This window comes from Parasteatoda tepidariorum, chromosome 8, assembly GCF_043381705.1.
Source record: "Parasteatoda tepidariorum isolate YZ-2023 chromosome 8, CAS_Ptep_4.0, whole genome shotgun sequence".
Classification (NCBI taxonomy): Eukaryota; Metazoa; Arthropoda; class Arachnida; order Araneae; family Theridiidae; genus Parasteatoda; species Parasteatoda tepidariorum.
Genome location: NC_092211.1, coordinates 59,366,358 through 59,378,838, shown reverse-complemented (window position 1 = coordinate 59,378,838; position 12,481 = coordinate 59,366,358). Strand labels below are relative to the sequence as shown.

At 31.4% G+C, this 12,481-nt stretch overlaps 1 protein-coding gene and 1 non-coding gene across 2 annotated transcripts; one reads left to right on the top strand and one right to left on the bottom strand.

Moving 5' to 3' along the window:
• The first annotated feature begins 1,418 nt into the window (after window positions 1-1,418).
• Window positions 1,419-1,490, top strand: TRNAH-GUG (transfer RNA histidin (anticodon GUG)). Its single transcript has one exon. It is a non-coding gene; the product is annotated as a tRNA-His (tRNA).
• Window positions 1,491-7,378: 5,888 nt separating this feature from the next.
• On the bottom strand, window positions 7,379-10,781 carry LOC107443491 (uncharacterized). Its single transcript, XM_016057372.3, has 2 exons — window positions 9,784-10,781; window positions 7,379-7,896 (listed from the first exon to the last, which is right to left on the bottom strand). Exons 1-2 carry the CDS (start codon window positions 10,557-10,559, stop codon window positions 7,461-7,463), a joined length of 1,212 nt encoding a protein of 403 aa, XP_015912858.1. The 5' UTR covers window positions 10,560-10,781; the 3' UTR covers window positions 7,379-7,460.
• Between the last annotated feature and the right edge of the window lie 1,700 nt (window positions 10,782-12,481).

Here is a 12,481-nt window from a genome sequence, read left to right as displayed (position 1 = left end):
GAAATTGACATGACTTTAAAAGTAAACTCTTCAGACCAAATTCAGCCGTCGAAGGGGTGGAGACGAGAAGGGAAAATTCTAATTATGCTTTTAATTAATGCTTTTAATCCTTTTTATTTAATTTTCACGAATAAACTATTGGATCTTATTGCCATTATTTTTCGATACATGGAAAACGCCAAGTCGCTACCCAATGAAAATTTGAGATACAAAGCGTGAGGTATTTTAGATTCTTTTATTTTATTTTTGTAATCGTCGCCGAACAGTCGACCCAATTTTATGGCTTTACGACTACTAATGTTCAACTCCGTAGCCTTGTAATTTTGAACCCAATCCAGGAGACAAGGGAACATCTGGATCGAGTAGTGGGAGAAATTTGCCTGAGTGGAGGACTTTTTGATGGAACTAACCCACATTTGCATTACATGGAGAGGAAGACCACGGGAACCTCCAAAGGTTACCCTGATGGCAAGGGGACTCTACCCCATAATCCGTCTACCACTGAGGATATTTCACGTCAGCACTGTGGTCGGTGCAAGCCTGAAGCGGAGTTCGTATCGACTGGTGTTCGAACCCGGTTCGCCTCTTTGGAAGGCGAAAGCTCTATCCCCTGAGTCATCGCGGGTCATTTTAGATTCTTTATTTTTTTTTTCTGACGGAATTATACAATACAATTCTGCAATCGACAGTTTTTGATAAATAGTTAAATAGTGTACAGTTGCCTCGCATGTTTTTAGATTTTTGAGCGTCTTTGTTTTTTGTTTGATAAATATCTTTGTTTTTATGTGTCTTTAAAATAATTTTTTAACGACATCCAAATAGGTTTTTATCAGTTTAAACCGTAATAAAGTTAGATTAAAAAATAAAAAAAAATAACAACAGTGAAAGTGTAGTTTTAAATTATTTACTCAAAACGCATCATTTTATTGACTGAAAGTTTTGATGAAAAATACATACAAGTTTTAAAAATTATTTAGTGCTATTTCTCCTAATCTAATAATGCAACATCTCTATTTTCAACCTTTTTTTTTTAAAGGTATTGTGCTGTCTAATAATACAATATAATCAGAAGCTTGATAAGTAAAAAAATTTCAAGAAAACACAAATTAACCATTTTATTTAAAATCCAATATGGCGATGCTATTCCTCATTCTCTACTTCCTCTACTCATAATTAGAAACATGCAGGCATGAAAATTAAAAAAACTGGAAAAATGCTTTATGAAAAATTTACATGTTTTAGTGAGAAAGTGGGAGCACAAAAATAACTAAATGAACATTTTAAACGCTTTTACTTCATTACCTTTTAGCTTCTTACCTACTAGCAGATAAATCAATCGGGGTGGGACATCTTTCAGAACTAGTTTTCGATAAATGGAGCAGAACGATAAAACCCTTTAAAGTTGTTACCTTGTCGTGGCCGTGATCGTATAGTGGTTAGTACATTGCGTTGTGGCCGCAATAACCCAGGTTCGAATCCTGGTCACGGCATGTTTTTTTCCAGCTAAAATAAGATACTAATTCACCACAAAAAATTCCTGAATTCTGCAGGTTTTTTTTATTTATTCTTTTAAAAAGGACAAATAAATAAAAGTTGCTGTGCATTTTTTTAATAAATTATTCATCTATTGTACTTAATTAAATTATTTATGAAATATCATTGAAAACACAAGTCGCGTACTAAAAAATCAGAATAAGGTACAATGTGTTTAAAGAGGAAGACGTACTAATAAATTAAAATAGCTAAGAAGGCATATTAATAAATTAAAATAAGGTTCGAATACTGATTCCCACCCTGGTTCTCCGCACCTGGTAACCCAGGTTCGAATCCTGGTCACGGCATGTTTTTTTTCCATCAAAAATAAGGTATTAATTCGTTAAAGAAAATTCCTGAATTCTGCAGTTTTTTTTAGAATTTATTCTTTTAAAAATGACAAAAAATAAAAGTTGCTATGCATTATCTTTTCTTTAATAAGTTATTTATTTATTTATACCTAATTAAATTATTTATGAAATATTGAAAACATAAGTTGTGTGCTAAAAAATCAGAATTAGGTACAATGTGCTTAACGAGGAAGGCGTACTAATTAATTAAAATAAGATTTTAATGTGAGATTTTTTTAAAATTTTATTTATTCTTTTAAAACTGACCATTATGTGTCACTGCGTTTATTTTTTTCTGCAATAAAATTAATTTTATTTGGGAAATATCTAATATCATTGAACGCATATGAAGCTAAAGTGAATCAAGTCAAAAGATTGGCTTAATTTTAATCCATAATTAATCAATTTTCGGTTATGAGACAATTAAGGTTAAAGTTTATTAACTCTAGTTTAATTCTATAGTGAATTAAGACAGCTATATTCACTCTGGCTCCGAAAATATACACCATTAACCAGGATTGGTAGAAACCCGGGTTTTTAAGAAAGAATCCTGAAAGAATAAGAAAAAAAAACTCCATTATAACTTTATAAAAAATTTACAATAATAAACTATATTACAATAACAATTTCGAAGGCATATGATTTTATTCTTATTCAAAAATAATTTTACGAACATTTTTAGGCATTTTGTTTCGTGAAAAAAAAAAAGTCAATGCACCAATTTTACCATTAACCACAACAAATGTAATTTTATATCTTCCAACTTGATGTAATTTAGCTTTGAGTGCTTCACATTTTTGTGGAAGTATAGTGAGCAAAATGAAAAATGGAACACCCTGAATAATTTTTGATTTAATGATTCGATTTTCCTGTACCAGGACGCAATCTTTTTAATGGTTCGGGAGGCTGACCTCAAATATGCTTATGAGGTTCTGCAGACGATATTTTAAGTTACGAAATCTGGCACAAAAACGTACTTTCTCTGAAGAACTATAATTTTTTCTTCTTTTTTGATAGATTCGAATTCTTGATCCTCTAAATATGGAGGGTAGCCGCAGTCTCAAAAACATGATTCCAATAATTTGGACAGAATAGCAGTCGAATGTTTGGACCACGCAATGTTAATTTGATTGCTCGCGTATTTCACCATCTCAAATAGAATTTAAAATTTCATTTCTCAAGAACTATTCAACTGATTACCTTCAGATTTTGGATTTAGTCACTTAAAATTACATAAATTAAAAAAGGTGTAAAAATTTTTGAATCCTAATTTAACTATTTTTACAGATTAAGGTAATAGTAGATAATAGCAGAAAAACTCCAGTTATGAAAATTAATTTTCTGCATAAAATTGTCTTTGGTTAAACGAATTTTACGATTTCGTGCAAAATTTTCTTGATTCTCTTAAAGCGATACACGTCCTCACTAATCAACTAGCGTATTTAAAGTTGAGTCCTTTAAACCATTGAAATTGAACCTTAGTACGTTAAAATCTGATGATTGGATAAAAAGATATTAAACTTATCTTATATATTTTGTGTTATTTTTTTTATATTGCTTTGCAAAGTAATTCCATGAAATTTTTGACGTACCATTTTTGACGTAATTAAGGACTTATTTGCAGTCAACCATCTCAGAATCTTTTTCATGTTACATACCACCTTCATCCATCTACCCATTCAGTTAAGTTAGTGAATTGGGTATTTTAATGGCACAAGAGCCGGTGGCAGGTATACTACGCTTATTACGAACCATATATACTCAATGTAGCGAAGTCAAACGTTGTTAGAAACTAAAGTAGAGCATTCCAGCAACAACCCATTGCGTGCCAGGAGATCATGAAAGTTTAGCTTTCACAATTTATCTTTACAAATCTGTTAAAAAAAAATCCAATTTATATTTTTTATACCAGTTGTTTCCGTTGTCTTCTCGACTATGGTACCCTAAATCAGTGTTCCCCAACCCCCGGTCCGTGAATGAAATGGTACCGGACCGCCCATTTCATTGAAACTGAATTTAAATTCCTAGGTTTATACCCCCCTCTAACTTAGCAACTTCATGGAATGCTGTTGTACGTTTCGTCCTCCACTGAATTTACACGATTTACAGAGTTTACCCAATTTTGAGTAGTTGTGTTGTTCATGGCTTGTATAACAAGAGTTTTTACATAATTTAATTTGAAAGTCTTATTTTCACGCTCTTTTATCTGACTCCATATCAATTCAATCGGATTCAGTTCGCAGTGATATGGAGGAAGCTGCATGTCCGTACTTTTCGGCAATATCTTCAGCTCGATATCTGTCAAACAGGTGTTTGTTTTCTGCGTCCTTTTGCAGAAGCTCTACTTTAAGCATATAGATATTCCATTCAATATTTTTGCTGGATAGCCATTCTTGGATTGAACTTTCCAAGAATTAATGGGAATTTTCTCCACTTTGACGGAGTGGTAGGAAGCATTATCCACAACAAAAGCACTTTTCGGTCTTAATTTAGTAGCACTTTTTTAAACCAATTTTCAAAACGGTTGCAGTCCATTTCTTCTCCACCTTTTTTCACTATAAATACATCTGCGTCACCTGAAACAAATCCTACCTTGCTCCCAATGATCGACCTTCTTCCTTTTGATTTAGTTAAACCAACAGTCATGAAGCTTCGTAGCTGGTCTTAATCGTTGTATCTCGCCATGTTTTTCTGGGACCTTCATTAACCCAGGTGTCCTCCAGGCACATTTTTCTTTTTATATTAGGTATTTTTTTTTTGTTGGAATCCTGTGTAAAAAATGTAGCAGAAACGTTCTGATTTCTGTTTCGATGTTCGTTTCTGCTTCTGTTGAATCCATAAACTAGTTAATTAAAGTGATTCTTCGCTTACCTGACTTAGTACCACATCTTCCTTTCTATAGCTCGTTCTTTCTTTTTTCTTTTAATTCAATCGCTTTATTTTGTTATTCCCAGATTTACTTTAAAACAAAAGGATTCATTTAAATAAATTGATTATTTTTCATTAATACCTTACATGTAACTAAAATTAAATAAATTTGCATCTTAGATTTATTTTGTATTATAAAATTTTTAGTATAATAAATTCATTACATGTTTTAAAATGCTTTAAGAAGGGGAAAAAATATATATATCATATTTACCCATTATTTTCTGATTTTTTAATTTTAATTATAAATATTTCCCAAGTATTTTATTTCCTTAAATACAGCAAACATATTTCGCAAGAAGGCAATTAAAAAATTTGATTGCAGTTATGTAAAAATTATTCGGTTAGGTGTAAACAAATTAGTTAAGTAATTTGCTTGTAATGACGTACAGAGGTTTGTTGCCGGAACAAACTCCTCGATAAAAAGGATCTGAAAAGAATAGTGTAATCATGTAATGTCTAAGAGAGGAGATTTTATTAAATAAAAATGGAAAAAAATTGGAATAATCTACATTAATAAAATATTATGTATGTATGTGTCTAATCATATATACAGGAATTGGACAAAATAATGTAAACACACCGATACTAACACATTTTTTAATATTTAAAAAAAAAAGAAATACTTAGAGAATCAGTTCATAAATTTAGAAGTGATTAGATCGTGCGATTTTTCATACATATCGATGAAGTTTAAAGCTTTTTGAGGTACTGCCAATGTACTACAAAGGGAAAAAAATGTTTTTGAACACTTATGCCGAAAAATATAGCTATAAATTTGTAACTTATAACTATTATTTTGGATATTATGTGCAATAACTGCACAAAACTTCGCAAATCTTGCTATAATATTTATAGAGATGTATGAACATTTTTATAAAAAAACCAATAAATAAAGACCGATTTGAATATCTTAAAATTTTTCCAAACCTACATGAGTTTGTTAACTTTCACGCTACAAGTTAAGGAATACAGACATTACTACTAATCAAATATTATCTATTTCAATGCTATAAAGGCTTATTTTAGCGTAATATAGACATCTCGGGTCAGCAATACAAAGGATGAAATTGCATTTTAATTAGCGGGTCGGGATAGCCTGGTTTGTAGGGAGCTGGACTCATGTTCTTGAGAACAGGAGTTCGAATCCAGCCAAAGACTCACAGTGTAGTAAATGGTGACCCGAACACTTTGAATCCGTCGGGTCACAAAGTCGTCCTATAACAAGCTATACCTTTGGGCTATTGGAATGGAGATTGATCGTACTCTGGTCCAGGTCAAAATTACTATCTGTGGATGAATGAATCGATGCATGAATGTGTCCACCCTATTAACGGGCGTGATTGAAGTCAAATTCTCGACCATAGATGGTGTCGCTGTAAAACAACAATCTCACCCCCCGTGACGTAATGACCTACGACAACAATAGAGAATTACTGATTTGTAAAATATTTAGTGGAACAAACTATGCAGTCATCCGTAACCAACATTCTTTATCGAATTCCTGTCTGAGATATAGTTACAAATTATGCTCATTAGAGATTGAAAATTTGTATTGAAGTCAAAATGAAGCAAAACGCTATCGAAATACACCAAAACATATGTAAGGAAGGCGAGATGAAAGATACAAAACCATTTGATTGGAGAAATCTCTAATCGCAATTCAATTCCTCTTTCCTCCAGCAACCAAACAGGTTTTGATATTTTCTATCCTGTTTAAGTCAAGTTTTTAAACTTGAACACTCACTTAAACAGGTATTAATTTTATGGTTCATATTAAGAGTGAATTTTCTGAGAGAACATTGATTAAAAAAAAAAAAGAACATTTTCTCTTTTTTTTAACTATGTCAAATTCAAATTTGATTTCATCAATTTTTAACTTGAATAATATTGTGTATAGGTGTTATGTAAGTGTAAAAGAACACCATTTATCCGGATATCTATTAACCGAACTTTCTAATCAACCAGATTGTTTACCAGCCGTACGTTCCCCCTCCCCTCTGACTCTTAATGGAGAAACCTTTATTTTTAAAAATTAGTTTTTTATTAAGAATTAAATAAAATATATATTAATAATCTTCAGACCTCTGCAGGCGTTCCTCCTGGGGATGCTCCCTGAGAGCTGATTAGATTAAACTAGTTTCGCTAAAGTTAGATTTTCTCATAAAATAGAACGGAGAGAAATCCCGTCGCACTTGCTTTTTGCATGTATGTAGTGCACATGCTGTATTGATGTACGAGTGTCAAACATGTATGGACTTGTACTACCAGTACACGAAAAAATTCAGATAGTTAAAAGACTGAAGAAAAATGAAGCCGGATACAACGTAGTGCTTTATCTAGAAAAAAAAAATAAACTTGCGTTATCTAAAAATTTTTATCACAAAACTTTCTTACAGTTGTACAATTTTCCCGGTATTTCGTTAACTAGATCAACCTCAGTCCTCATCTGTCTGGATGATCAGAGTTCCACTGTAAAGTAATTAATGAAACCATATCTTACAACTTGTATGTTCCTTTAAACTAAGTGGATTATGTGTTGTAAACTCATTAATGATTACAAAATCTTCTATTCGAATATGTGTATATTTTTATTAGAAGATATATGTAATACAGACACAAAATTGCATTAATTTTCTCTCACACTGCTTATTGTATAACTTCGGAATCTTCCAGTAGAATATAACTTTTAAGAATCTTCGGGACATCAAGTTGTTCAACGCCACACGGAAGTTGAAGGCATGCCGCTAGTTGTCGACGAACAGAGCACCTTGAAAGATGGCCAAGAGATCTTGGTCTTCTGGGTGAACTTACATTTTCAAGTACATGATCCTCATACCAAGTCCAGGCTTTATGTAGTGTATTGACATCAAGTGCACCGGTTGGTTCAATGACTAGGCCACTCTTTCTGAAGTCCCCCTCACACAACAATGGATCTGTTATGCTGTTCCACAATAACTTGAGAATGTAGGCCGCTGTTATTGAAGGCATCATCATTCTTTCCCCATAAAGAAACAAATACGTAATTTGTAGGGAGCGGAAACTGGTTTTACTCCTGACAAAAATATCTACTTCACTGAAAAATCTGAGAAAGAAAAGAAAAGAAACTTTTAGAATCGGCAAACAACATTAACTGAACAACTAACCTATTTTTCACATTAAGTAAACATTAAGTACCTTTCCCTTTGAAAGGTAAAAACATTCAAGCTATACAAAATCCGAATTGACAAACACATGCTTTGTTAAAAAAATAACAAGAGGTGAAAGCATAAAAAAGCATATGATTGGCAAAAACAAGCATCAAAATTTTCAAGTTTTAAAAGTTGAAAGACTTGAATCTAACTAAGTTTGAAAGAAAAAAAAAACCTTCTTTTTTTTGTTAACACTAAAACAGAGATCGCAGGACTGCATCAATGATGAACATGGGGGATATTTGGTGGTCATAAAAGTATATTACAAAAGCTATGCGCTTTTCATTTTTCGCTTAAGTTTGAATAAAAATAAAACGATTTTATCTTTTTTAGGATGCATAAAAACTTACTATACCAATACAATTCTGCAATTCGAATTTCATAAGGGATAGCTTATTACACATTAGTCATGTGATGTTTGAAAAATATCATTGTTTTCGTGTAATTTACGTTAAAAGAATTTTCAGCATCATCCGCATCAGTCTTGATCAGTTAATAAAAATAATCAAAATTTTTTTTTTTTTTTTAAATTAAAAATAAACAAATATACGGTACTAAATTACTTATACAAAATAAATAAGTGAGCAATTTTATTGTTTAACACTTTTAAGAAGAACTTCTTTGTATTCTCAGAATTTTTACGACGAAAAACATGTCTCAGACATCTGATCCTGTATGACTTAATAACTTTCAAAATATGCGGTTGACTGCATTTATTATACACTTCATGATTATATAAACTTCTCCGTGTATTATTTTTTTTATCACTGCTGCAAAAATTAGCAGAAGGATTTTTCTTTCAAAAGGGAGTAATCTATTTTTTTTTCTCCTTTATTAAGCACCCATGTCTCGCGGCCATACAAAAAAATTGGTCTAATAAAACGCGAGTGAGTAAAAAGGCAATTATTAGAACAAAAATTATTTAGTGTTCCCTACATTTCACGCATTGTGCACCTAAGAAATTAAATGCAAAAAATAAATAAATTTTTTTTATTATATATACAGTGGGCGGAATAAAAAAAAGGCTCTCCGAATAAATTTTAACTATAGTGATCTAATTTTCGCGTACTAGAACTCAATTTTAAGTGTTTGGTATAAACGCTATTTTAAGTAATGTAATTTGACCTGAAAAATATAGGGGGTCGTCGCAATCTGGGATCCTAATAGTTTGACCAGCAGCTGGATCGAAAATTTTTGATCCCATCAATGTTTTGATAACATTAATGTTAATCTTACTTGTTACGTATTTCGCCATATCACGGAAATTTTTAAGCGGATTGAACAAATTTTGAGCCCAATTTTAAACTTCGTTTATGCAAAGATAATTCTAGAAAAACAATATTTTTTATACCAATTTATGATATTTTTTTCGTTAATTAAATTTTTTTTAATTGTAAGGTACACAAATTGATGCACCATTTTAAAGAAATTAATTTGAAATGACAAAATAATCAGTCGAATAATTCCAGAAAAATATAATTTAAAAAAGTGAGATAATTAAAACGCCAAAATACAAAAGTGACTAAAATCGGTCGAATAGTTTCATTTATTATAATATTACTTATAACATTTAAAAAGAAGTTGATTTTTAAACTTTCCTCTCCCTGGAACAACTCGACCCATTTCGCATATAATTCCGAATATATATAATCGAATGTAATGAAGATGTTTCCAATGAGACTCCTGCATTAGAAGCATTCGAATTTTCCAACTAGCCTTACGACATAAATTAGTTGAAGGAACAACATAAAAAAAAATAGAAAATAGGTGAAAATACTTACTCATATGCAGCTGTGCACCAACAGTCAAAATTGCCAATTGAAAAAGATAAGCATTCCGTTTTTCCATACCTAATCATTGGAATAACATTTACCACGTTAAGACGTATAAAATCATTGAATGAATTGTAGGACATTAGGTCAACTTCTCTCCATACATTCAAAACATCTATTTTAGACTCATGAGCAGCTTTTAATATATCTTCTAGCATTGAATGGTCATCAAGGTAGTTATAGTAGTCGTAGAAGTCATCATTAAAAATCAATCTTAAAAATTCTATGAACACGCTATGGTGAACACGATGTTTGGAGGAAAGCCTTAAAAGTTCTAAAATCTTCTTATCGACCCGGCGATTAGTGTAATATAAACCATATTTCCCGATATCTAGAGATTTTAAGTAAAACTTCACAGCAGAAGTTAAATACTGACTGCACTGGTTTCTTTCGTGGAATTTTATCAAAAACCTACCGCACCACACCAACGCCCTAACTGGAGGCATAGAACAAAATATCTTTTTTAATTTATCAGCTGCCCAAATGTCATCATCACTAGCTGGTGCCATAATGGACTCTATTTCAAAAGTATCCTTCAAAAATCTTTTCGGAAATCTACCTCTTACATTTCTGTTTTCCGTAACAACTATTTCTTCACGTTCTTCCAAAAAAGCAATATCCTCTCTTTCAAGCCCACACTGACATCCTTCAGCGCCATTTTCTTTCAGATGAAAAGCTTTGAAAATGAGCAAGCAATCGCTGTAATTCAAACAAGTGGAAGACATATCAAATTGGGATTTTAAAATAAGAATAACAGCTTCAATAAATAATAAAACTAGAATACTATTCTTTAAAAGTTTTTTAGCAATATTATTCACAGTTTTCTATCAAATGCTTCAGATTCTGGAGTTACGGAAGGTTCTACATCCTGCCAATCCAATTTCCAGCTGCTTATCACCATAAGAGATAAGAAAAGGTTCCTGTCAGGGTCGTTTCACCGAATTCCTCTGATTCCCTCTTCTTATGGGCGTGGTGATGATCTATCACCATACCATTGACCAAGCCATAGACTGCTTCTGGGATCGTTTCACGGAAAATACCACCTGTGGTGTTTACCCCCATCATCCCAATACTTTGAAAGGAACACCCGGGGCATGTATCCTTACATTGAAAAGAACTAAAGAGGTTATCTTTGGCATGGTAATATGTAGTAAAAAATCTCACCAATATTATTAATGAAAAAGAACGAAAGTTCAGTGCCTGCCGTTATTAAAAAAAAAAAATATTAATAATAATTAATGAAAAACCATCGACTCAAATGATTCTTTACTACTTAACCGGTTCGAATCCTGGTCACGGCATGTTTTTTTTCCATCTAAAATAAGGCTTTAGTTCTTTAAAGAAAATTCCGGAATTTTACAGTTTTTTTTAAATTTATTCTTTTAAAAATGACAAAAAAATGAAAGTTGCTATGCATTTTCTTTTCTTTAATAAGTTATTTATTTATTTTTCTATTATACTTAATTAAATTATTTATGAAATGTTGAAAACATAAGTTGCGTACTAAAAAATCAGAATTAGGTACAATGTGTTGAAGGCGCACTAATAAATTAAAATAGGGTACTAATGTATGATTAGCTAAAAAGACATACTAATGAATTAAAATAAGATTTTAATATCAGATTTTTTTAAAATTTTATTTATTCTTTTAAAACTGACCATTATGTGTCACTGCGTTTATTTTTTTCTGCAATAAAATTAATTTTATTTGGGAAATATCTAATATCATTGAACGCATATGAAGCTAAAGTGAATCAAGTCAAAAGATTGGCTTAATTTTAATCCATAATTAATCAATTTTCGGTTATGAGACAATTAAGGTTAAAGTTTATTAACTCTAGTTTAATTCTATAGTGAATTAAGACTATATTAACTATGGCTCTGAAAATATACACCATTAACCAGGATTGGTAGAAACCCGGGTTTTTAAGAAAGAAAGAAAAAGCTCGATTATATCTTTATGAAAAATTTATAATAGTAAGCTTAGTTGGTAATTTACAATAACAATTTCGTGGGCATAATATGATTTTATTCTTATTAAAAAAATCAATTTTTTTCTTCTCTTTTTTTAGTGAGACGAACATATTTAGGCAATTTGTCTCGTGAGTAAAAAAAAAAAGTCAATGCACCAATTTTACCATTAACCGCAACAAATGCAATTTTATATCTTTGGACTTAATGCAATTTAGCTTTGAATGCTTCACATTTTTGTGGAAGTACAGTGCGCAAAATAAAAAATTGGAACACCCTGAATAATTTTTGATTTAATGATCGGATTTTCCAGTACCAAGACGCAATCTTATTAATGGTTCGAGAGGCTGACCTCAAATATGCTTATGAGGTTCTGCAGACGATATTTTAAGTTCCGAAATCAGGCACAAAAACGTACTTTCTCTGAAGAACTATAATTTTTTCTTCTTTTTTGATAGATTCGAATTCTTGACCCTCTAAATATGGAGGGTAGCCGCAGTCTTAAAAACATGATTCCAATAATTTGGACAGAATGGCAGTCGAATGTTTGGACCACGCAATGTTAATTTGATTGCTTGCTTATTTCACCATCTCAAGTAGAATTTAAAATTTTATTTCTTACGAACTATTCAGCCGATTGCTTTCAGATTTTTGATTGAGTCACTTAAAATTACAT

Coding starts and splice junctions, on each gene's coding strand:
- LOC107443491 (XM_016057372.3), bottom strand. CDS start 10,559: ATGTCTTCCACTTGTTTGAATTACAGCGATTGCTTGCTCATTTTCAAA. Junction 7,897..9,783: donor TGGTGCACAGCTGCATATGA/GTAAGTATTTTC, acceptor TTTCTTTCTCAG/ATTTTTCAGTGAAGTAGATA.